At 43.5% G+C, this 27,394-nt stretch overlaps 1 protein-coding gene across 7 annotated transcripts in view; it reads right to left on the bottom strand.

Annotated features, from left to right (window-relative positions):
- Positions 1-27,394, bottom strand: part of LOC126293728 (uncharacterized) — a 103,772-nt gene that overhangs the window by 30,792 nt on the left and 45,586 nt on the right. For 6 of the 7 annotated variants that reach the window (XM_049987053.1, XM_049987056.1, XM_049987054.1 and 3 more), the window contains exon 3: positions 21,394-21,590. The exons of the other annotated variant lie outside the window; for it this stretch is intronic. In XM_049987053.1, the coding sequence (XP_049843010.1) occupies positions 21,394-21,590 (197 nt within the window). The remainder of the gene's footprint in view (positions 1-21,393; positions 21,591-27,394) is intronic. 7 annotated transcript variants of the gene reach the window in all.

Here is a 27,394-nt window from a genome sequence, read left to right as displayed (position 1 = left end):
TGTTGTCTTCAGTCCTGAGACTGGTTTGATGCAGCTCTCCATGCTACTCTATCCTGTGCAAGCTGCTTCATCCCCCAGTACCTACTGCAACCTACATCCTTCTGAATCTGCTTAGTGTACTCATCTCTCGGTCTCCCTCTACGATTTTTACCCTCCACGCTGCCCTCCAATGCTAAATTTGTGATCCCTTGATGCCTCAAAACATGTCCTACCAACCGATCCCTTCTTCTAGTCAAGCTGTGCCACAAACTTCTCTTCTCCCCAATCCTATTCAATACCTCCTCATTAGTTACGTGATCTATCCACCTTATCTTCAGTATTCTTCTGTAGCACCACATTTCGAAAGCTTCTATTCTCTTCTTGTCCAAACTAGTTATCGTCCATGTTTCACTTCCATACATGGCTACACTCCAAACAAATACTTTCAGAAACGACTTCCTGATACATAAATCTATATTCGATGTTAACAAATTTCTCTTCTTCAGAAACGCTTTCCTTGCCATTGCCAGTCTACATTTTATATCCTCTCTACTTCGACCATCAGCAGTTATTTTACTTCCTAAATAGCAAAACTCCTTTACTACTTTAAGTGTCTCATTTCCTAATCTAATTCCCTCAGCATCACCCGATTTAATTTGACTACATTCCATTATCCGCGTTTTGCTTTTGTTAATGTTCATCTTATATCCTCCTTTCAAGACACTGTCCATTCCGTTCAACTGCTCTTCCAAGTCCTTTGCCGTCTCTGACAGAATTACAATGTCATCGGCGAACCTCAAGGTTTTTACTTCGTCTCCATGAATTTTAATACCTACTCCAAATTTTTCTTTTGTTTCCTTCACTGCTTGCTCAATATACAGATTGAATAACATCGGGGAGAGGCTACAACCCTGTCTCACTCCTTTCCCAACCACTGCTTCCCTTTCATGCCCCTCGACTCTTATTACTGCCATCTGGTTTCTGTACAAATTATAAATAGCCTTTCGCTCCCTGTATTTTACCCCTGCCACCTTTAGAATTTGAAAAAGAGTACTCCAGTCAACATTGTCAAAAGCTTTCTCTAAGTCTACAAATGCTAGAAACGTAGGTTTGCCTTTTCTTAATCTTTCTTCTAAGATAAGTCGTAAGGTCAGTATTGCCTCACGTGTTCCAACATTTCGACGGAATCCAAACTGATCCTCCCCGAGGTCTGCATCTACCAGTTTTTCCATTCGTCTGTAAAGAATTCGTGTTAGTATTTTGCAGCCGTGGCTTATTAAACTGATAGTTCGGTAATTTTCACATCTGTCAGCACCTGCTTTCTTTGGGATTGGAATTATTATATTCTTCTTGAAGTCTGAGGGTATTTCGCCTGTCTCATACATCTTGCTCACCAGCTGGTAGAGTTTTGTCATGACTGGCTCTCCCAAGGCCGTCAGTAGTTCTAATGGAATGTTGTCTACTCCGGGGGCCTTGTTTCGACTCAGGTCTTTCAGTGCTCTGTCAAACTCTTCACGCAGTATCGTATCTCCCATTTCGTCTTCATCTACATCCTCTTCTATTTCCATAATATTGTCCTCAAGTACATCGCCCTTGTATAAACCTTCTATATACTCCTTCCACCTTTCTGCCTTCCCTTCTTTGCTTAGAACTGGGCTGCCATCTGAGCTCTTGATATTCATACACGTGGTTCTCTTCTCTCCAAAGGTCTCTTTAATTTTCCTGTAGGCAGTATCTATCTTACCCCTAGTGAGATAAGCTTCTACATCCTTACATTTGTCCTCTAGACATCCCTGTTTAGCCATTTTGCACTTCCTGTCAATCTCATTTTTGAGACGTTTGTATTCCTTTTTGCCTGCTTCATTTACTGCATTTTTATATTTTCTCCTTTCATCAATTAAATTCAATATTTCTTCTGTTACCCAAGGATTTCTAGCAGCCCTCGTCGTTGTACCTACTTTATCCTCTGCTGCCTTCACTACTACATCCCTCAGAGCTACCCATTCTTCTTCTACTGTATTTCTTTCCCCTATTCCTGTCAATTGTTCCCTTATGCTCTCTCTGAAACTCTGTACAACCTCTAGTTCTTTCAGTTTATCCAGGTCCCATCTCCTTAAATTCCCACATTTTTGTTTCTTCAGTTTTAATCTACAGTTCATAACCAATAGATTGTGGTCAGAGTACACATCTGCCCCTGGAAATGTCTTACAATTTAAAATCTGGTTCCTAAGTCTCTGTCTTACCATTATATAATCTATTTGATACCTTTTAGTATCTCCAGGGTTCTTCCACGTATACAACCTTCTTTCATGGTTCTTAAACCAAGTGTTAGCTATGATTAAGTTGTGCTCTGTGCAAAATTCTACTAGGCGGCTTCCTCTTTCATTTCTTAGCCCCAATCCATATTCACCTACTATGTTTCCTTCTCTCCCTTTTCCTACACTCGAATTCCAGTCACCCATTACTATTAAATTTTCGTCTCCCTTCACAATCTGAATAGTTTCTTTTATTTCATCGTACATTTCTTCAATTTCTTCATCATCTGCAGAGCTAGTTGGCATATAAACTTGTACTACTGTAGTAGGTGTGGGCTTCGTGTCTATCTTGGCCACAATAATGCGTTCACTATGCTGTCTGTAGTAGCTTACCCGCATTCCTATTTTCCTATTCATTATTAAACCTACTCCTGCATTACCCCTATTTGATTTTGTGTTTATAACCCTGTATTCACCTGACCAGAAGTCTTGTTCCTCCTGCCACCGAACTTCACTAATTCCCACTATATCTAACTTTAACCTATCCATTTCCCTTTTTAAATTTTCTAACCTACCTGCCCGATTAAGGGATCTGACATTCCACGCTCCGATCCGTAGAACGCCAGTTTTCTTTCTCCTGATAACGACATCCTCCTGAGTAGTCCCCGCCCGGAGATCCGAATGGGGGACTATTTTACCTCCGGAATATTTTACCCAAGAGGACACCATCATCATTTAATCATACAGTAAAGCTGCATGTCCTCGGGAAAAATTACGGCTGTAGTTTCCCCTTGCTTTCAGCCGTTCGCAGTACCAGCACAGCAAGGCCGTTTTGGTTAATGTTGCAAGGCCAGATCAGTCAATCATCCAGACTGTTGCCCCTGCAACTACTGAAAAGGCTGCTGCCCCTCTTCAGGAACCACACGTTTGTCTGGCCTCTCAACAGATACCCCTCCGTTGTGGTTGTACCTACGGTACGGCCATCTGTATCGCTGAGGCACGCAAGCCTCCCCACCAACGGCAAGGTCCATGGTTCATGGGGGGCGGACAGTAAGGATATGAGGGTCATTTTCATTGGATTCGCGATGACGAGGTGGACGGTGCGTGTATCCATTTTGAGCTCATTGGGTGCAATTTCGAATAATGTTTTCACTTGGATGTCGTCTGTTTGGGAAACGTTCTGCATACAATTGCGCAGCAACAGCGTAATTGTTATGGCATTCACCTAAAATTATCATCATATCAACAATCTCTGTAGGAGGATTGTGAGCCATGTTTCGCTAAAGAGTAATTTACTTTCGTCAGTTGATGTTTACGGTTCACAATCTGAAGGTGAAGTGATGTCTGATTGCATTGCACCGACCTTTATACTGAGCCATAGTTTGCAGTTTGGCCACGGAAGCGCCACAGTCAGGTGAGTAATGCAATTGTAATGAGTTCCCTAATTTTAATACCATTCTGCCTCCCTCCATCAAAAACTGTAGTGGGTGGGATACCTTTCGGGGGGGGGGGGGGGGGGGGGGGGGGAAGCTTAATTTACTTAAATTTTCTCAATTTCAGCGCTATCAATGGTTTAAAAAAATGTTTCAGACAAAATTTGATTGCTTTTTATGTAGAATCCGAATGTGCAAAAAAAATTAGGCTTTCCATTTAAGATTTAAAAAGTTGCACCCCACCCCACCCAAGGGGGCAGGGGCTGGAGTTCACGTGTGGTATCATTTGATGTCCCTCTTTGAGCTTATGAACTTGTCTTACCCACTATTTTTACCTAATGTATAGTTTTCGCGATAATCTAATCAGAAACTTCAGATGGACCATCCTGTATATTCAGTCAGACCTTGATAATATTTCAAAGTGGTGCAAAGATTGGCAGCTTGCTTTAACTTTCAGAAATGTAAAGCTGAGCACTTCACAAAACAAAAAAAGTAGTACCCTACAATTATAATATCAGTTACAGTTTGAATCGCTTGATGCACGCAAACACCTCGATGTAAAACTTGGTAGAGACATGAAGTGGAACAATCACATAGGCTCAAGTCATCGATAAAGTACGTGGTAGGTATCGGTTTATTGGCAGACTACTGGGAAACTGCAATCAGTGTACAAAGAAGACTGCTTACAAATCACTTGTGTGACTGGCTCTAGGATATTGTTCAAGTGTCTGGGAACCATACAAAACAGGGCTAACACGGGATATTGAATTTATACCGAGAAGAGCAGTACAAATGGTCACAGGTTTGTTCCACCTATGGGAGTGTGTCACTGAGATGCTGAAATAGATGCAAAGTATGCTGAGAAAGCATACTTACAAAGTTTCAAGAACTAGCTTTAAATGATGACTCTAGGAATATACTGCAACACCCCACATATTGTTCACATGGGGGTCGAGAGGACAAGATGAAGTTAATTACTGTATGCGCAGAGACACTTAAACAATCATCCTTCCCACACTCCATATGTGAATGAAACTGGAGAAAGCCCAAACAATGGGTACGGGGGGGTGGGGGGGGGGGGGGAGATATATGTACACTCTGTCATGTACTTCACGGTGGTTTTGTGGCGTTCACATGCACTCATCTTGCAGGTATCTCTTCAAGAAATCAGGCATTAAAGAATCCATCACCACTTGAGAAGAATGGAGACGACCACACCTACAACAACAAAGGTACAATGACCTTACCCATTATTAACGCTGCCACTGGCTCAGAAAGATGTTCAGTGTCCATCAACAAAAAATTTTATTATTTGCCCTGCAACATAAAACATCTAACAAGTCCTAAGGTGAGTATAAAATCTAACCTTATAATTATTTATCCTGGACAACTCTTTCAATCTCAGTAATGAATGTTATTTAAAAACTCGTACCCTAGAAAAAATATTAACGTCCACCTAGGGTTGCAGCCATTAGCCGGCAAATATCCTTTGGTGGTAAAGAAATCACAATACTTAACAGAGCAGTTAAATCAATGAATCTTTTATCATCCTCACAGTGGAGTAACCTCAAGGGAAGATCCGTCACTGCCCTCTCCCTTGGACCAGAAACGAGAACTGGAGTTCACTCAAACGACTGTGTCTTCAGTCTGTTCACAAATCCAGGTCTGCTCAACTTAACCGGCTTCTCGCTTTGGCTCACATCATCAGACCAGTCATGAGGGGTAACATTTGCAGCATTTCAACCTCACTTTTAGTTGTTTTTGTCACATTCCCATTCACCCGGGCCCATACATTCTCAATCGGATTTAAATGGGTGCAATACCGAGGAAGGTCGCTTACACTCTGCCCTTTAGCGATTACCATTTTGTCGACCTGACAGTGTGCAGTTTTCAACTCGTACGACACTACAAGTTCCGTTAACCCTGTCTTATTTGTGCCAGTTTCAGTTTCAGCCAATGGGGCATTTCTTTGTACGCAGAGCAAAATATCTGCTTTCCTCCACTGCACTGTCGGAGCTTTATCTGTCACTAAAGAATGCTTCGTTGCATTGTCCATTACCATTGTCAAATTCGGGGAAATATTTTGCAGCAAAACGTTAGACGACTGCTCCTCGAAAGCTTTGACATTCATTCCGTCACAGTAGTCGCATTGCTTCCCGGAATGGAACGGCAGTAAAATGTCTGGAATGAAGCTAAGAGCAGAGTCAGCATGTGGGACAATTATACTGCCACCCTCGTCTACGGAGCTTTCTTCTTTCCTTGTGCCATGTGGTGCATCTACCCCTTTGTAACATGTGACACACACATTAATCGACATCTTGTCCAGCCACTGTGATGGTACTTGCTAGATGTTTTCAAAGAGATACGTGTAAGTGAAGCAACGTGTTGCAGCAGAGAGGTGACTGTCACCTTTTATAAGTGAGGAAAAAGAGAGGATTCTGCTGTGTATATTGACGAAGAGGGGATGCGAACATTTTATGACTCTCCCTACTGTAAGAGTTTTGTTAAAAATATTAGATTTTGGTTTAACATAAATAACAGGAAGTTAATTTATTTGACAAATAGTTCACCTCACTGCATCAAAGTATGTGTCGAGCCATGAGTGGCACGAGTTTTCCGCCACCACATATTTACACCCTGTTTTTGACATATTTCCACCTCACTACGTTAATTTAAATTACTACTGCCACAGAGTTGCCACTGTACCTGACCGTGAAAGGTGTTAGTAGTGTATCAATATATCGACTCTCTTAGTATCTTTGACGGACTGCTATTACCTCCCCGTCATCGTCTGTCGTGAGTGAGTTTGGATTGCGAGTTCAAGTCTGCCAGCGAGTCGGAGCATGTCGGGAGCGCAGTCCGGACCTGCCAGTCAGGGAGTTGCGATGCGGCACCGGTGCAGTCGGGTTGGCAGCAGTGAGGTCTTCCTAGATCGTCGGTCGGTCATCCCGGTTCAAGTCTTTGTGCAAGTGTTTGTCAAACTCTGTGTGTAGTTGGTGTGATTTCCACTGACAAACTGTTTTAAATGCTGTCGGCGCACTAGCTCTGGGAGGTTGGTCATCTCATCTGGCGACGTATAACTGGTTCTCTGAGCACTTCTGGGACCCTTCAATTACCACTTGTGGATCTCGGATCGGTCCTTCCCCGGTGCAGGAACGTCGGTTAGCCAGTGGGCGCGTTTCCTCTGCACGGTCGGGTCAGAGCCAGTATTTCCGCTATCGTGAGTCCGGAAGTGAGTGGGAGACGCACCGGCAGTGCAGTTGCGACAGAGCGGCAGTTGCGGACGAGGGAAGTTATCTCCGCGCAGTGCAGTCGGCTGGGTCCGTTGGCAGCCCCTGTGCAGTCTCGGAGCATGTACGGAGCTGTGTGGGCTCTACGGTTTACCGACCCAGGATGTCAAAGTTGAGTTGTGGTTTCAACTAGCCGAGCCACGTCCTTTCACGCTGTGGTGGCTCGTTTCAGTAGTTTGCTGCTGGGGAGGTTTTGCTGTGAGCAACACTGAGTGCTGAAATTTAACCGCCATGTGGTGCGATTAACTATTTTGGTTGACTACAATTCGAGTGTACCAGTGGAATTTTCTGCCTTGTGGCCATTAGTGTTTTGGTTACCTGCCCTGGGCACCCCTGACATAAATTCAGGCAGTGTTCTTTTGGGTGAAGTTAACAATATTACCATGTTTCAAATTAAAGTGTACCAGCAGAATTTTTGGATACCTGCCCTGGCCACTAGCGTAATTTCAGGCAGTGTCTTTTCCTCACGTGTTGTTGCTTTTCAAAATGGTGTGAATTTTGTCAGCTAATTTATACTTCATTGTGGGTTATCACGTTTGTAACCTTTGGTGTTTGAGTTCTCGTGTACTGATTGACGGGAAGTAAGTTGTGTCGGTCGGTCTGTGGCTGTCCCCTGGTCGGGTTCAGATAGATTGAGTGCAGTTGGGCTCACTACCTGTCTCGCCTAAGTGAGCGAGGGCAGACCGACCTCCCCGGAGGCTTCTGAGTGCCACTGGTGTTTAATTATCTGTTTTTACCTGCTTAAAATTTATGGCTTATGGTTATTTTTTCTTTTTTCTTAAGAAGTTTGCAAAATTAATTCTTTAATTTATATTTCAAGCTTAAACATTGCAGCCTTCTGCCTTTAAAATATTATGGTAATATATTTTAAAATTTTTTGGCCTTCAGCCATTGGTATTACACCTTGCATATGTTTGTTGTATCTGCTTTGCCTTAAGGCTTTCCACTTAGCGTGACATGCTTTTTTATTTATTTTATTTGCTTTTTAATTGCATTTTTATCTTGTTGGCTTTTAAGATTCCTTGTTTTTAAACATTCTGGCTTTCTGCCTTTGAAAGTCTATGGTAATATATTCTAAAATTCTGAAACTTAATTGTGGCCTTCAGCCTTTGGTATTGCACCTAGCATATGTTTCTTATCTCTACTTTGCTGTGATGTTTTTCAAAATTATTTTATTGCTGTCTTAATTGGATTTTTATCTTGTCGATTTGTTAAGATTTCTTGTTTGGAGGCTTTCAGCCGTGAAAGAGTTACATTCGGTAAAGTTCCCACTTTGGTTGTAAAAGTGTTATTAAAAAAATACAACTAAATCAGAACAAATTAATTCAAAATAACTAAAACAATACACAACCTAATTTTTTTAAAAAAACTTTTAATTTATACATTAAATAAATGAAGTGCCTAACTGACCCCAACCTTATTTGGCCCTTTCCACAATCTTAATTACTTGTTCTGCCAAGCGGGTTTAGCAGGCGTTTCACTGGCAGCAGACCGTGTTTACGCTCGTGCTTACCAACTTCTAGTTGCGGTCAGTTTCACTCTTGTTTCTATTGTGTCTGTGGCACACTATCATTTGCCTTCTTATTATTTCAGGTATTACGATAATGGCAGTTAGACAGTGCCGGGAGATCGGCCTGCTAAGAAGCCCATCTAGTTTACGGGTTGGCAATAAGGCGCCAACCGACTGAGGGCAGTGCTCCAGAATCGGTAGCACGTTCGCGGGCTGCCACGCTGCAGCCGGTCGACGTTTACGTCGGTAGTGGTCGCACAGGCAGGAGCGGCAACTCAGTTTCCTTTAAGGCTATTGAAGACACTAGTCTTCTAGAGGGAACCCAACCTGGTGACAGTCGAGCTGGATTGAGTGCAGGCATTGATAATCCATCAAGTTCAGACATTCCCTGCCAATCTTTTCTGGTAGCTCTTCAGTTATCAGCTCCGAATAGTCCCTTCGACTTTGGTCATCTCGTGAGGCTTAGCTCGGTGCCTTCTACTGTGTAGGGATTACAGGTTGTCTGGGTCACGTTTCCTCTCTACAATGTCGAAGTCCGAGCGGGTATCTCACTATTTTCATCGGCGGCTTAGCAATGGCAGTGAATTAGTCATCTTGTCGGACTCAGGTCGGTCTCTTCCCAGGGTAGAGATGTCGGGTAACCAGTGGGCGTGTTTCCTCTGCAGGGGCGAGTCCAACCGAGGTTTTCACTTACGGCCTTTCTCTGGCACTGTCTGTGCCTTTTTAAAAGCTGCTAGTTCGATTATTTCAGCATACCATGTATTTTACACCCTGTTTTTGACGTACTACCAGCTCACTACGTTAATTTAAATTACTACTGCCACAGAGTTGCCACTTTGAATGACCGTGAGCGGTGTTAGCAGCACGTATCGATATATCGACACTCTTAGTATCTTCGATGGACTGCTATTACTTCCCCGTCGTCGTCTGTCGTGAGTGAGTTTGGGTTGCGAGTTCGGGTCTGCCAGTGAGTTGGAACATGTCGGGAGCGCAGTCCGGACCTGCCAGTCGGGGAGTTGCAATGCGGTACCGGTGCAGTCGGCTTGGAGCAGCAGTGAGGTCTGTGTCGACACGGCTCGCCCGACCGTTGCCGCCACGCATCACTCGAGCCGGGCCACGGTCTTCTGGATCGTTAGTCAGTCGTCCTACCGGACGACGCATTTTAGCTCACCGATCGCTCATTAGTCAGCTGCGTGTGTGCGCGCATCGACTCCCGATTTGTGTTCGTGCGTGCTTAGTTACTCTTGCGTATTGTTCAAGTCTACGTGCAAGTGTTTGTCAAACTGTGAGTGTAGTTGGTGTCATTTCCACTGACAACCTGTTTTAAATGTTGTCAGTGTACTAGCTCTGAGAGGTCAGTCGTCTCATCCAGTGATGTGTAACTGGTTCTCTGAGTGCTTCTGGGCTCCTTCAAACACTATCTTGTGGAACTCGGGTCGGTCCTTTCCCGATGCAGGGATGTCGCTAGGCTAGTGGGCGTGTTTCCTCTGCACAGTCTGATCCGAGCCAGTATTTCCGCTATCGTGTGTCTGGAAGTGAGAGGGAGACGCAGCAACAGTGCAGTCACGATGGAGCGGCAGTCGCGGTCGGAGCGGCGGGCAGTCAGTCGGTTGTTGTGGACGAGGGAAGTTATCACCGCGGTCGGCTGGGTCCGTCGGTGGCCCCTGCACAGTGACGAATAGTGTGTGGAGCTGTCCGATTGCTATGAGCTTTGTGGTTCACTGACCCAGGATGTCAAAGCTGAGTAGTGGTTTCAACTATCCAAACCACATCCTTTCATGTTGTGATGGTTCATTTAGTTGGTTTGCTGTTGGACAGGTTTTCCTGTGAGCAACACTGAGTATTTCTACTGCTGAAATTTAGACACCGTGCGGTGCGATTAACTATTTCGCGTGACCACAGTTCGAGTGCACCAGTGGAATTTTCTGCCTTGTGGCCGTTAGTGTTTTTTTATCTGTCCTGGGCACTGACATAAATTCAGGCAATGTTCTATTGGGTGAAGTTAACTATATTACCGAGTTTCAAATTAATGTGTACCAATGGAGTTTTTCTGCCTAGTGGCCGTTAGTGTTCCGGTTACCTATTCTCTCCTGTGGATCCTGTTTCCTCTGTAGGAGGTACAGATGTCATTACCAATCCACTCGACTGTGAGTGGCGCGTCAATATTAAATCTCGGCAGGGTGGTGGGGACCAGGGAGAACTCAGGGTATTGTACTGATCCCCCAGTGGGACTCAAACTTCACCTGTTCTGGGGAAACCTGATTTCACCGGTGTCACGAGGAGACAACTACACGGGGTTGGTGGTCTGTTAATGTATGGCAGTTCGGGGAATGGTGGAACCCTTAGGCAAATGGCAGCGAGGGACAGGAAAGGACATCAGGTGCACTCGCAGTGGGTACGCCTGGGAGCCTCACTGAGCACGTTTCACAGGCTATTCCGGCAGCCACTGAGGGAACAGGGTGCAACTGGGTGCAGGCCGTAGCGCATATCAGAGCAAATGACATCGATGTCATACTCGGGTCGTTGCAGGGACAGGCAGAGAAGGTTGAGATGACCTCACAGTTTACACAGTTGTCCCCAGAACTGGCCACGGCCCTTCGATTCTGAGTCGAGCAGAAGGCCCGAACGGGAGACTTCGAAGTTTCTGTGACCGGCTAGCTTTCAACTTGCTATACTTGTACCATAGGATTGAAAACTGTAGGGTCCCCCTAAATGGGTCAATTGTGAACTACCCATCAGAGGCTCTTACTCAGGTAGCAGATTGTGTGTGGGGTGCACGGAAGGGTTTTTTGGATTTCGCGACACTCCATCCAATCCACTTAATGATAGCTGTGTAACACTTTGTAGGAACACGAGAAAGACCGATCTCATAGGGTCAGTCGCACGTAAAGCAGGTCAGAATATTCCTCAATGTTGGCCATCCAACCCTTTGACAACATGTGACACGCATTGATCAACAATGTCTTGTCTGACCACCCTCTCTGTGTACGTTCAGCATCCCCTGTCGGTCCTATCCGGTTCGGGTCCCACTTACTCGAGCAACAATATTATTCAAAAATTGGGGAACATATCCAGATGTCCTACGCACATCTGCCCTCCTTTGTGCTTCTCCGCTGCAGAATATGAAGCCCGCTGCAGAATATGAAGCCCTCGTGTCGCAGTACTCCATCCGTGCCGAACAGATAAATATTGCCTTGTGATGAATTGTGACAACCTACCTACAGGCAATCCCGTCTGACAAAATCTGCTATATCTCGGGTGTAGCACCTCCAGATATCTGAAGGAGAACTGCAGATGAAATGGAAACAAAGAAGCAGGAGACAGACCCGAGACATTCCCTTCCCCATTTGGACACGAACGTCTGTCACCGAGATTGAAATCGAGAAAAAGTTTCCTGCAGACAGTTCCGAAGCTACTCGCATTGCATAGAATACAATTCAGGCACAGTTCGTCGTCCAGAGGAGTAGTGGGATGTCCTCGAAGAACAACTCGCTGTAGGTCTCCACTTCCTGTCAGTAGACTGAGAACTGGAGTATTTCATTGTCGGGTAAATACGAGGAAATGAGGACACATCTCAGAGGATGACTTGTGTGAGTGTGGTGAAGCTCGAGACCACCAGCACCTACCCGACTGCAGGGAACTGCCAGAGCCTGTCTGACGGACAATCTGGTTGTCGCCAGTGGCAAGGCAGTTCTACAGTGGGATTCTGAGCACCACGTGGAATATAATCGTGTGTATATATTTCGTAATACTTGTATTTATATTTGTATGATGTCTTTGAGGCTGTTTTGAAGTACAGTAGTCACCGAGATGACGATAAATGCACACGTCTCCGCATGTGGCACGCTGCTGTAATGTGTCTGTCTTCATTACCCATCCATCCTAACTTCTTTACTTGCCTGGAGTTTCCAGAAAAGAACACACAGATGATGTTTCATCATTTGCATCTTCCTTTCTTTGCTTCTCCTTCTCAATTCTCAGCAGCATAAATTCGTGATTGTTAAGTGCAGCAGCTACTCTGTACACAACTCTTGCAACATCTAAAATCGGACTGTCACTATTCCACCCGAGATTAAAATAACTGTGCACAGTGGCACAAAATCACACCTGGTCCACAGATTGCAATTCCCATTCCAAAGTTCAATATCTTCACAGCCAGTTAATGTATTCTTGGACGACCTCTTTTACTGTAAATATTGTGTTGAGATATGCTGTACTTTTGTTATTGCTGCAATGTCAGAGGCTGAATGCCTCAGACACACTGTCCAGCGAGTGCAGCAAGGTGGAGATTCCCTGCTGTTTTCTGGGTGGCATTATGTGGGGCCGACATACGATGCTGGTAGTCGTGGAAGGTGCCGTAACGGCTGTACGGTACGTGAATGCCGTCCTCTGACCGATAGTGCAACTGTATCGGCAGCATATTGGCGAGGCATTCACCTTTGTGGACAACAATTCACGCTCCCATCGTGCACGTTTTGTGAATGACTTCCTTCACGATAACAACATCGCTCAACTAGAGTGGCCAGCATGTTCTCCAGACATGAAACCCATCGAACATGCCCGGGACAGATTGAAAAACGGTTGTTTATGGATGATGTGACCCACCAACCACTTTCAGGTACCTGCGACGAATCACCATTGAGGAGGGGGACAGTCTGGACCAACAGTGGCTTGATGAACTTGTCAATAGTATGCCATGAGGAATAAAGGCATACATCAGCACAAGAGGATGTACTACTGGGTATTAGAGGTACCGGTGTGTACAACAATCTGGACCACCACTTCTGAAGGTCTCAGTGTATGGTGGTACAAAATGCAATGTATAGTTTTCATGAGCAATAAAAAGGGCAGAAATGATGTTTATGTTGATCTCCATGGGAATTTTCTATACAGGTTCCAGAACTCTCAGAACCGAGATGACACAAAACATTTTTTTTTATGTGTCTAGTAACCTCAGATGGAGGATGTAGTTATCTATAGTAGAGTAATGTCTCAAAAGTGCTGCACAAATATTCAGTCAGATCTTAATAAGACTTCAAAGTAATGTTACAATTGCCAAGCTGCTTTAAATATTAAGAAATGTGTAATTGAGCACTTCACAAAATGGAAAAAAATGTAGTACCCTTTCAGTAGAACATGAATGAGTCAAAGTTAAATTTGTCAATTCATACAAATACCTGGCATGCAACAATCGTATGGATACGGAATGGAACATCACATAGGCTCCGCAGTAGGAAAAGCTGGTGGCAGACTTCGGTTCATTAACTGAACACTATGTAAGAACTACCAGTCTACAGAATACTCATGTGACTCATCCTTGAACATTGCTCAAATGTGGGTGATTCATACTACAGGACTAATAAGTGATACCGAATGTACTAGAAAGTTGCACAGGTTACAACAATATTCAAGAAAAGTAGTAGGAGTAATCCACTAAATTACAGGCCCATATCATTAATGCCGATATGCAGCAGGATTTTGGAACATATATTGTGCCATTGACATAAAGTCAACATAGATTTAGAAAACATCGTTCATGTGAAACACAACTAGTTCTTTATTCGCATGAAGTGTTGAGTGCTATTGACAAGGAATTTCAGACTGATTCTGTATTTCTGGATTTCCGGAAGGCTTTTGACACTGCACCACATAAGCGGCTTGTAGTGAAATAGCGTGCTTATGGAATATTGTCTCAGTTACGTGACTGGATTTGTTATTTCCTGTCAGAGGGGCCACAGTTCGTAGTAAGTGACGGAAAATGATTGAGTAAAAGAGTAGTGATTTCTGGCATTTCCCATGGCCCTTTGCTGTTCCTTATCTATATAAATGATTTGGGACACAATATGAGCAGCAGTCTTAGGTTGTTTACGCATAACACTGTCGTTTATAGAGAAATAAAGTCATCAGAAGATCAAAACAAATTGCAAAATGATTTACAAAAGGTATCTGAATGGTGTGAAAATTTGCAGTTGACCCTAAATAAAGAAAAGTGAGAGATCATCCAAATGAGTGCTAAATGAAATCCATTAAACTTCGGTTACATAGTATATCAGTCATATCTACAGGCTGTAAATTCAACTAAATACCTAGGAATTACAATTAGAACAACTTAAATTGGAAGGAACACATAGAGAATGATGTCAAGAAGGCTAATCAAAGTCTGTGTTTTATTGGCAGGACTCTTAGAAAATGTAACAGATCTACTAAGGAGACTGCTTACACGACACTTGTCCGTCCTCTTTTAGAATACTGCTGTGCGGCGTGGGATCTTTATCAGATAGGGCTGACGGAGTACATCGAAAAACATCTTGGATATTCTGGAATCCAGCCGGATGTTCGCGTCGTTCTCGCACGATATTTCAACAGCGCGCCTCGCTGTCTGCTTCAGGTGCTACCTGAGACTGGTCCTTGGGTCGATCGAGTCCAGTATTTATGCCTGGGAGGAGCTGGGCATTCCCTAATCGGTCCGCGCCGAGTCGAGTGTTCCATCTGTGGTCCGCACCCGCCAGACTCGGCTTCAACGGACCCCTCCAGTCGCGGATGTTCTGACTGCCGTCGGCGCCGGTTTTGGCCGTCCTCAATGGTTGTGGTTGTCATTTGAGGTGTGTCAGACCCGATCTGAGATGTTGGGTACTCTATGAAGAATTACATCGAAAAAGTTCAAAGGAGGGCAGCACGTTTTGTATTATTGCGAAATATGGGGGAGTGTCACTGAAATGATACAGGATTTGGGCTGGACATCATTAAAACAAAGGCATTTTTCGTTGCGACAGAATCTTCTCACGAAATTCCAATCACCAACTTACTACTCCGAATACGAAACTATTTTGTTGACACCGACCTATATAAGGAGAAATCGTCACCACGATAAAATAAGGGAAATCAGAGCTCGTACGGAAAGATACAGCTGTTTGTTCTTTCTGTGTGCTATACGAGATTGGAATAATAGAGAACTGAAACAGGTAGCAGCCCTAATAACTGGTATATAGGGAAGGCGCTCTGCCAAGCACTCTGCAGTGGTTTTCACTGTACTGGATCTACATGCAGATGTATCGTATTAAAAACTTTCTTAACTCATAACAATGTGAGGCCCAAGATAATTACTTTATGAAGACAATTGTATCTTATATGATGAAACAAAATTACTCCCTGTAAATCGTCTCTATTTACTTATGCAGGATGAGTCAGGAGGAAAGGTACACGCTTTGAGGGGTGACAGTATTTCCGATCGTGAACAAAAAATGGTATACAAACATATGTCCTGTCGTTAACAGTTACCGAGGAAAGTAATGGAAACAATGGGAAACAGAACACATGCAGGTGATGCATCTCGCAGCTCTCGTAGACAGTAGCCGTGTTGCCGATCTGAGCTCACTCACGCGGTCCTTTACTTGAACGGACCCGTAAAATCCGGGCTAGAAGTTCCTCCTCTGTGTCTACTCTGCACTCGAAATCTTTGTCTCGAGCCAACCCCACAGATAGTAATCGAATAGAATAAGATCGAGTAACCTCGGTCGTCGAGAGTTGGCTCCGACAGTGACCGATTCGATGCGGAGGACACATTTCAGTAAGGTACTGTGCTACTGGCCGTACAGACCGTGCAGGAGCTCCGGCGTGCTGACAGTACATACCACATTCTGATGCCAAAGGAATATCGTCCAAGAATTCTGGTAACACATTATGAAAGAAATTGACGGTTATGTAAAACAACTGAACCAATACCACAACACACTGTAGTGTGCAGGTTTTCATCTGCTCACACGTGAGGGTTTCAAACATTATCGGTGCCTTTGCGGACAAATGTTGACTCGTCCATGAACAGAATATGTGGAATATAGAGTTCACTGGCAATGATCAATTGAGAGAATTCCTTTTATTCGGCACCGTCTCCCGCACTCGGACATCACGCACTCAGTCGACAATACGGATGCGGACTCTGCTCCTCGACTGTGTAATACCGAGCTGTGCGCATAGTCTTCTAGTGCCGGTGGCTAGGCTGCATTCTACTATTTCGAGAAAGTTGTCAATTTCACTAGGATCTCGTAAGATTTGACGTTCGGATACTATACGCACCGGGAAGCGTACAATGCTCAAGCGATCTGACGAAATACCCTGCTACCTGGAACTCTGCAATTAGGAATCTTTCATTCCTATTCGCGAACAGTAGTTCTGGAATTCCCTTGCATAACCCATACACAAAGATTGTGTCACCATGCTCTGCACGTGCGAAGATGTGTGTCATTTTCACTAGACTGACCGACACTGTTTCAACCGACCACGTAACAACACCATCGTCCACTGGTGCAAAACAGTAGTACCGAGACGTGAGGTAAACAACGTATACACTTGCAGGACTCGATGCCCCACCGCGAACGAGTGAAGTGCGTATCGAAAAGGTCAATAAAAACACGCCCACAACTTCGCTGCAGTGACAACACCGGTTCCCGTCAGATCGCCGAAGTCGAGCACTGTCGAACTGGGCCAGCACTCGGGCGGGTCACCGTCCGGGTCTGCGGGTCAGCCGAGTGCAGTCGGCGAGCAGGCTGCACTCGGCCCTCGTGAAGCCGATCGAGGAGCTGCTCCGCCGAGAAGTGGCGGCAGTGGTGTACCGACCGCGTGCTCCTCCGCTGCCGCATCCGGTGACACCTCGGGCCCGAGGACGACACGGCGGCCGGGCGCCTCTGTCGGGCCTTCGAGACCTGTTCGGATAGTGTTTGCTTTTTATGTAGCCTAACATAAGTACGGTTCTATTCGTACGTCAACGTTGGCAGAGAAGGTCGTGCGACCGGTGGCCGTGATATTCAAACGACCGTACGTCGAGTACGCTTAAGAAAAGGGTGTATGTATATCTGAAGTTTTTTGCTCAGAATCACCAATATTATCATTACTTAATGATGCACCTTTCCTTCCAACTCACCCCATATAGTTTTTCTGTATTCTGAAGTTTGCATTCCAGATGAATAGCTGTCACATACTGTGTTACATCATCATCAGCTGCTATTGTGTTAAAATAACTGATTCTATTTTATGTCTCATCTATCTAAAACTTTAAACTGTATATCACACTTATAGACATTGAACAACATTTAATAACTAAGGGCATAAAACGATATGTTTTGAAAGAGGCTGTTCCCACAGACGTTAAAACATATAGTATGTATGTGTTTAGATGAAAGCTATAGCAGAATAAAGATCAGCAGAATAAAGATCAGCAGAGTACTATCAGAGCATTTTGGAGTCAGGATTGGTCTTAGCCTAGTAGACACATTATTTCTGATACTTTTTAATTGAAGTTCAGAAAAGATAGACAGCAAACACAAAACATTAAGCTCAACTGAAATACGACTGCAATAACACGATAAATCTGCTTGGATATACAAGTCATTCTAATATGCGACAGCCAAAGAAGTTGCAGCTCAAAACCAAGTTCTCACAGTAATTTCACGAGGGAAGCTGGGTTACAAAGTAACGAGGAGAGAATAGACTACATGGTCACGAGCAAGGCACCCAACGATCAAACTCCAATAACAGTCGATTGATTCAGTTTTAAAAGAATATACGTACTTAAATCTTCGGGAAGCATCTTTAACAAATAGAACAGAGTGGAAAGAGAGATTAAGACGAGGATCATAGTGGCAAATAGAGTATATTTTGACTTCCAGTACATGTTGCACAGTAAACCTGTTTCGGGAAGTTTTAAAATCGGACTGTATCACAGTGTGATTCTCATGGTAGCTCTATATGGGTCAGAAACATTTGAATTAAGGAAAGCAACTGAACAAAAGCTGTTATTCTCTGAGAGAAAGGTATTAACTCATTCCAAGCCAATTTTTATACCAGCTGCTTTCTCTCCAACTCTTATTTATTTTATGCAGATTATTAAGCTACTGTTTTAAAAAAATAAAATGGAATAGAAGTTCACTTGAAAACTTTAGTTTCTTTTATGAGAGCATAAAAAAAAGACACAATGTAATTATTTTTTTAAAGCTACGTATTTTCAAATTATTTACAAAACAATCTTATCCCCTTCAAAATACTCTTCATTACAACTGATACATTTGCCCCAACAGTGCTTCCACCCTTTTGAATCTTTTTTGCACACCCATTTAGAAATGGCTGACAGCTCCTCCATCATTTTTTTCTCGACTTCATCAATGTACTCAAATCGGTGTCCTTTCGTGCCCTTTTTCATGTCTGGGAATACGAAAAAGTTACACAGGGCCAGGTCGGATGTGTGGGGCAGCAGAACCGTGCCATTTGCAGCCGAGAACTGTCTAACAGAGATGGCTGTGGGTGCAGGTGCACTGTTGCGGTGGAAAAACCGGTCTCCTCTCTGAACCGAGCTCCGAGATATCCCACTTATCTCTGATGATTGATCAATTCTCTGTCAATGGCTTGTGAGCAGAAGCTCTCGATTTTTTTCAATATTTTTGTCAATTCGGACAGCTGTTGGAATTCCAAAATGAAGTTTGTAATCAGTGAACATGTTGACATTTTTAAATCCAGCAAACCACCCGTACACTCGCGTTTTTCCCATAGTGTCATCTTGCTAAGCTGTTTTCAACATTAAAATAGTTTCAGCAGCATTTTTACCAAGTAGAAAACAAAATCTCACCCGCTGAACTATTTTCTGAGTCCGACAAGACTGTAAACAATTCATAAGCCTCTTTGGAGTGTAGCACTTGAATTGAATTCTTCCTCTGAATCCTACTGTGTTCTCATCTACAACCACATTTATTTTAGATTCATAAAGTTCTTTGCATTTACTGTAAACATACCAACAATCTTCACGTTGCTCCCTCTCATACATTGACACCAAAATATCTGTCTGAAAATGGGTGTGGGAGGGAGGGAGGGAGGAGGGAGGAGGGAGAGGGAGAGGGAATTTCCCTGAAAAATGGAGTTCGTTCCAGCCAGTCTCCTGTAAAATAGTCCACTAATTCTGCCTTGAAATTCAGGGCCATGTTCAGTGTTAAACAATGGAAAGCCTTCATTTCTTCTCATGGAACATCCCTCCACGAGTGCCACATTGAAAGTTTTGTACGTTATGTTACCTTCTGCATTATTTCTCTAGCATACATATTTGTAGCATTCAAAGTTTCACTAGGAAGATTTTCTGTGAAGTACAGTTGGAAATATTCAAGTGCAGATTTTGGTCACACACCATAAGGAATGGTGGGTGAAACCTCTCTGGATGACACAAAAAGGAAAACTTCCCTAGATCACTATCACCACTGCGATAAATCTTCCACATATTTGCAGCAGGTTCTGTCTCTTCAGTTTCCACTCCATCACTATATTTCAATTCATTAAAATGTCTATCAAGTTTCTACACAATCACTTTCATCACTACATTCTACTTCGTCCTCAATGTCTTCGAGAAGCCACCTGGTATCATCCTCATCACTTACATGTTTCATAGCAGCCACTATTCTACTAGAAACGTGCGAATGCAACACACTTTGAGTTGTCAAATCTTCCTACTAACAACGGAAACTCCCCATGGCACCCCCGTCAGATTTAGTGGTAAGTTGGCCCATTGCATAGTCCATCAAAAACGGAACACAGATCAAGCACCAGAACAGGAAGAATGTGTACTGAACTATGGAGAAAAGAAGAAAAATGGAAACAGTGAATGGTCCAAATTTAATATCTGTACTATTGAGCAACATTAATAGTCGTCGTGTTATGATTGTGTGGTCACAGTGTTGAACTGCGATGTAGGAGACCTGGGCTCAAATCTCACCTGATCAATTTTTTTATTATTTTCTTCTTCTTCTTCTTCTTCTTCTTCTTCTTCTTCACAAAATTACGAACTTTCCCTCCAGTCATTGATGGGTGTGTTTGCTGTATTCAAATTTGTGTCTGTGTTGTGGCATAATACAGTTTGCAACAGCAATGTGTAACAAAGGGACCTCCAATTTGTTCTACACAGGTACCACATGTTATGCCTCTCGAATTCCGTTTTGGAAGTTTTGACTCTTAAATTCTTTCATTGTAACCTAGTTCATACCTGTTGATTTGTTGTTTTCATTTCTCTGAAAGGTGTATGCAGCATCTCGCCTCCTCTCACTGTTCGTCACAGAATACGAGTCATGTGGTAAGAATATACTGCCATCGCACGTAAATCAGGAACGTTATGAAAAATGGCGCACCTGCTTGAAGGTTAAGAAGATTTAAGTTGTGTACCAATTCAGGGAGGAGGCTGTTTTGAATCGATACAGTGATTCTGTGAATGTAATTTGTGACTTAATTTTCATAGCCATAGTACTAACAGAACTGGAATAAACATCGTATGGCACTAGCATTTGAATTCAGCCCACTTGCCAATTACTTAGAGCCAAATGGTTTATACAGTAGCATGACAAACTAGTAAGTGAGAAGTCACCCTCTGGAATTACAAAAGGGAACTTCACCAGCTTTGCCTAGTCACTGAAGATGGAGGCTTCCATCAAAAGCTCGAAATTTTATCTGAATTTGATATGTCAAGTGATCTGAGAATTTATGTTTGTAACTGAAGAAAGGCACTGTGTATTATCAAAATGAGTTATTGTGCCAAGCACATGGCACAAATCCCTAAGAAGATAGCATGAGATAGCTACTTTGGTTATGGGGGAAACTAGGGAATGTTGGTGTTGACGGTGGTGGTGGTGGTGGTGGTGGTGGTGGTGGTGGTGGTGGTGGTGAAGCGGGAGGTGGGGGGGAGGGGGGGGGGGTGCTGCTACCACCACCACCACCACCACCTCAGTACCCAACAGACTGTGAGCTCCTTTGCAGTTGGTTGGTATTTTAACTACAAGAGATATCATACAAATTCCTTCGACCACATAGTGACACTGCTTACACCTCACAAGACTGACGTCATCCACTGTCACCCTGGAAAATTAGGGAGTCTGTCGAGCAGACTTTTACGGGCCATTTCTAACCTGTAAAGGAACGGGAACTTCCTCCTCATCCGGCCTCAGCTCCGGCAGGGTCGTGACGCTCGCCTCCACGCGGCCGACATTCTCATCCCGCAGCGCCCCTCGCAGGTGCATGGCGTACTGCTTCAACCTGGCTTCCGTGTACTGCAGGTCCTGTAGCGGGGTCGCCCAGTACAAGCGCCATTGCCGACCAACAATTACTGAAAATGTGACGAGTATGTTATCGACTGTACTCGAACTTACAAGTCTCTCCTCTCTCTCTCTCTCTCTCTCTCTCTCTCTCTCTTTCACACACTGTTTACACAAAAACAGATCAAACAATTATACACTGCTGCACCCAAAACTAAAGAAAATGTGAAAAGATGACAGTAGAATACAAGGAGACAGGATGGCTGGCCCATACTCACTTACTTACTTACTTACTTTCTCTCTCTCTCTCTCTCTCTCTCTCTCTCTCTCTCTCACTCACACACACACACACACACACACACACACACACACACACACAAACACACAAACAGCACTTTATAAACTGCAGGGTTGGATTCATGACTGGAAATGGGAGAAAAAAAAAAAGTCTCATGAACACATCTCCATAAATGTATCAATGCCACAGCAGATGGTGGTAACGAATGACAGTTCCTCTGACCACACATCATATGTTCCTTATGCCTTGTAGACGATAGGGACAGTAGCAGTTGTTGTGCAGGATACACACAATCGTACTGTGGCTTACACCGTGTTGGCAGGCCATTTGCTGGGAGCATGTACTGGGGTTCATCTCAATACACCACAGAACCCGGTCCTCCAAATCTGGTGTATGCCACCTCCCTGCACTTTCGTCTGTCTAAAAGGACCCCTGAGCACACAAATGCCCACAATGGGCTAGAAATTTTGCGTGATGTGGTCAGTGTACATGAAGATACTCATTTTGGTTTAACCGTGCCGCGTCTCGAACATTTCCATCTGCTCGGCTGTACACTATCGCTGTCTCAGCTCGTTCCCGAGACAAAAACCGGGCCGTTTACAGTGTCCTGCGTCAATCGAACAGCCTGCAACTCACGAGGAACATGTGGCACGTGGTCACACGAACTGGCATTCGTCAGTACTGTCTACTAAGGCAATGATGCATTTCCAGACATATTCATAGGACCTTTTTTTTACTTCATTTCCAATCTGAAATCTGTTCCTGCAATTTGTCAGTTTCATAAATATTCACCTTGTCAGTTTTATTGATTTTTCACACACATAATTAAAAAATCAGTATTCTGCCAGGTTTGACTTAACAACAGGTTTGATGCGGCCAGCCACGAACTCCTCTCTCGTGTTAACCTCTTCATTTTGGCTAACAACTGCATCCGACATCCTCAATTAATTACGAGGTATTTTTCAACCTCTGTCTCACCCTCCAGTTTTTACCCTCTGCAGCTTCCTCTAGAAGTACAGAAGTTACTCCCTAATATCTTAACACGTGTTCAATCATCATTGTTAGTGTTCTCCACACATTCCTTTCCTTAACGATTCTACGAAGAACTACCCTATTCCTTATCTTATCAGTCCATCCAATTTTCAACATCTTTCTAACACTTCTCTTCTTTTCTCAGAGTCCACAATTCACTACAATACTATGCTGTGCTATAAACGAATCTCTCACAATTTCTTCCTTGATTATAGCCAACACTTGACACTAGCAAATTTCTCTTGGCCAGGAATGCCCTTTTTAACCATGATACTATGTTTTTAATATCCTACTTCCTTCAACTAACATGTTTTATTTTGCTTTCATTGCAGCAGAATTTCTTCACTTCATCTACATGGAAGTTCCCAGTTTTGGTGGTAAGTTTCTTTAACTCGTTTGTGTTATTCCTCACTGCTTTCATCTTTCTTCAATTTACTTTCAATCAATAGAGAGTGCTCATTACACTGTTTTGCAATTCTCCATCACTTTCTTCAGCAAATCTTATTGACATTCTTTAATTCTGAAATGTAGTCCTTTTCTCCAATCTTTCTTTTATTTTTGTCATCGCTTCTTCTATGTACAGATCGAACAGTAGGGGCGAAAGATTGCATCCCAGTTTTATACCATTTTTAATCAGAGCACTTTGTTCTATATCTTGCATTCTTATTGTCCCTCTCACTTCTTCAAACATCTCGCACCATTTTAGAGTGTCATAAAATTTTTGATACTGATAAAACGACATCTCAATATTTCATAAGTCTCGACAGATTATCGAGAGCAACATGGTAACTGCCTTTTTGGCGCTTTTACCTTTCCAAATACTGTGTAACAGATCCTCAATTTTCTCTCCTGTCGGTCTGTATGTTATTCTCATCTATAACAGAAATGTGGAAAGACACCTATTAAACAGTCCTAGATTTCTGGCTAATCAGTTTCTTCATCGCAGACGGCAGATGGATAGATTCGAGATAGAGAAGGCAGCTCACTCAGATCTGCCTGGTGTGATTACAAGAGGGAAAAAAAAAAAATTATTTTCCCCCTAAAATTCCAGACCGATCACTTCTTATCTTACACACACTAACTCTGCCAGCAGCTGGCGGGATCTGCTAATGCACGCAGTGTGGTTCTCTTCAAAGCCCACCCTCACTTACGGCCTGGGTTCTGAACAACCTGGCTCTGCTTCCCTGCCTTATCCACCTCATCCCTCTGAGGAAGGAGCTCACAGTTCCACCAACTCGGATAGTTTTTCTTCAATTTTTCTAATGTATTTCTAATACTCAGTTCCACCACCTGGAGGTAAATACGGTATTAGACAGCCATTCTCTCCTTGTAATTTTGTATTTGTATATTTGAAATAAATTATTCTCAACACAGCAAAATTATTAGTTTTGTGATGCTACACATGTTGTAACGGAACAGTATTACATTTTATATTACACAAGAAACTCGTTTATCGATGGAAGATGGAAAAAACTAGCAGTTTACCTAGAATGTGCTTTTCTCTTATTGCAAAAATAAAATATTTGTATATTGTAGTACATATCACACTTTTTGCGTTTAGTACAATATTTGTACAGTACCAGATGGCAGTTATAAGAGTCTAGGGACATGAAAGGAAAGCAGTGGTTGGGAAGGGAGTGAGACAGGGTTGTAACCTCTCCCCAATGTTATTCAATCTGTATATTGAGCAAGCAGTAAAGGAAACAAAAGAAAAATTCGGAGTAGGTATTAAAATCCATGGAGAAGAAATAAAAACTCTGAGCTTCGCCAATGACATTGTAATTCTGTCAGAGACAGCAAAGGACTTGGAAGACTAGTTGAACAGAATTGACAGTGTCTTGAAAAAAGGATGTAAGATGAACAACAGAAGCAAAACAAGGATAATGGAATGTAGTCGAATTAAGTCGAGTGATGCTGAGGGAATTAGATTAGGAAATGAGACACTTAAAGCAGTAAAGGAGTTTTGCTATTTGGGGAGCAGAATAACTGATAATGGTCGAAGTAGAGAGGATATAAAATGTAGACCAGCAATGGCAAGGAAAGCGTTTCTGAAGAAGAGAAATTTGTTAACATCGAGTATAGATTTAAGTGTCAGGAAGTCGTTTCTGAAAGTATTTGTAAGGAGTGTAGCCATGTATGGAAGTGAAATATGGACAATAAATAGTTTGGACAAGAAGAGATTAGAATTTTTTTAAAACGTGGTTCTACAGAAGAATGCTGAAGATTATATGGGTAGATACCATAACTAATGAGGAGGTATTGAATAGAACTGGGCAGAAGAGAAATTTGTGGCACAACTTGACTAGAAGGAGGGATCAGTTGGTAGGACATTTTGTGAGACATCAAGGAATCTCCAATTTAGTATTAGAGGGCAGCGTGGAGGTTAAAAGTTGTAGAGGGAGACCAAGAGATGAATACACCAAGCAGATTCAGAAGGATGTAGGTTGCAGTAGGTACTGAGAGATGAAGAGGCTTGCACAGGATAGAGTAGCATGGAGAGCTGCATCAAACCAGTCTCTGGACTAAAGACATACAAACAATGGAAAATCCAGGCAGGAATATCAACAATATTGCACTGAGGTGACTCAAGTCAGGGGACAGCGATACAAACTTATACAGATGACTGTAGGATTTCACGAACTAGGTAGAAAATGGCACTGCACTGGCATTCGTGCTGAGGTTATCTTGTGAAGAGGTTTTCGAAGTGGTTACGGCCGCACAGTGGGCATTAACAGACTTTAAACACGGAGTGGAATTGGAGCTAGACGAATAGCCCATTCCATTCGGGAAACCGTTAAGGAATTCTATATTGTGAGATACACAAAGTCAAGAGTGTGCCGAGAATACCAAATTTTATGCATTACCTCTCACCGTGGACAAACGCAGAGGCCGAAGGCCTTCACTCGATGACGGAGAGCAGCCACATTTGCTTACAGTTGTCAGTACTAACAGACAAGCGACACTGTGCGAAATGACTGCACAAATTAATGTGGGACACGTGACGAACATATCTGTCAGGACAGTGTGGCAAAATTCGGCACTAACGAGAGACGACAGGAGACGACTGAGGCGAGTGACATCGCCGACGGCACGACATCGCCTATGGCACCCCTCCCGGGCTCGCGACCGTACTGGTCGGACTCCCGGCAAAAGGAAAAGTGAGGCCCGGTCAGACGAGTTCCGATTTCAGTCAGTAAAAGACTGCCGTACGGTCCGATCGCGGTGCAGATCCCTCGAAGCTGCAGACTCGCGTCGTCGTCGACAAGGCACCGTACTACCTGTTGGACGCTCCATAATGGTGCGGGCTGTGTTTACGAGGAACGGATTGGATCCTCTGGTCCAATTGTGCCAGTCACTGGGACTGGAGGCAAACTTCAGCCATTTGTGGCCTTTACATTCCGAAAGCACCGTGAAATTTGTACGGATAACAATCTGCTGTGTCACGGGGCCACAAATGTTTGCAATCTTAAACAGCATGCACAATTCAAGCCAATGATTCGGGGCACCCACATCACCTGACATCAATCCCATGGAACATTTATGAGATATAACTGAGAGGCCAGGTCGTGCGCAAAATCTTGCACCAGCAATTCTGGACCTCCGCAGCATGTCAAGTTGCCACGTTACACTGTGCAGGAGGAGGTCTGGTGCAACGGTCGTGCCTGTGTGCAACCTAGTGTCATCTTTCGACTGAGTAAGACTCTATCCTTTTCGTAGTATTGAAAAAATAATGTATTTAATATAACAAAAACATTTTGTTAAATATTTAACGTAAAACTATAATTTCTACTGGAGTCAACTCCCGGATTACTCTATAGCCTACTATATTATCTTAATATTGACAGGGTAAGGAATTCAGATAATAGCGCCCGGTCTGTGATTTAGGAAAAGGTAAAAAACGAAAATGGAAACCAGCAACAATGGGAACGAAACTCCAAAAAATGGAGAGACTAAAAGCAGAAGGAAAGCTTAAAAAACCACTACCGAAAGGGGTTTATTGTCCCCAAAAAGAGCTTCAAATGACTGACGTCATCTCACTGGCACTAATAAACTCGAGAACGCGATCGGCTGAGCCCGTGTCATCTGCTAAAATGGATGATATATCAGGCTACAGCTGTAGACGGGCGCGTAACGGATTAAAATTGGGACACTGAGTAAAAGGTGTCTTACCATCCACAGCTGGGAGCAGTGGGGACAGAGTGGGGAAGGATCGCCGCTTAAAAGATGTCGATGGCTAAAAAGACAGTGCCCTATCCAGAGTCTAGTTAAAATTACCTCCTCCCAATGCATTCAGGAGGAAGAGGTAGAAGCACAGGGAAGAGCTTTCACGGCCCGCAATTTATTATGGGGAAGTGTCGACCAATGTGCATGCCATAAAAGAACAACACGACGACATAAAACACTCTGTAGATCCGCGAACGGAATCGTGTGAATAGTTGGCCGAAGAAGAGAGACTGCAGCCTTGGTCGCTGTATCGGCTGCCTCATTTCCACAGATACCAATGTGTCCTGGGATCCAGAGGAACGCCACCGAGACGCCCCCCAA

Source organism: Schistocerca gregaria, chromosome 10 (assembly GCF_023897955.1).
Source record: "Schistocerca gregaria isolate iqSchGreg1 chromosome 10, iqSchGreg1.2, whole genome shotgun sequence".
NCBI classification, from domain to species: domain Eukaryota; kingdom Metazoa; phylum Arthropoda; class Insecta; order Orthoptera; family Acrididae; genus Schistocerca; species Schistocerca gregaria.
Note: the sequence above shows the minus strand (reverse complement) of the source record. Positions and strands in the feature narration are given on the sequence as shown.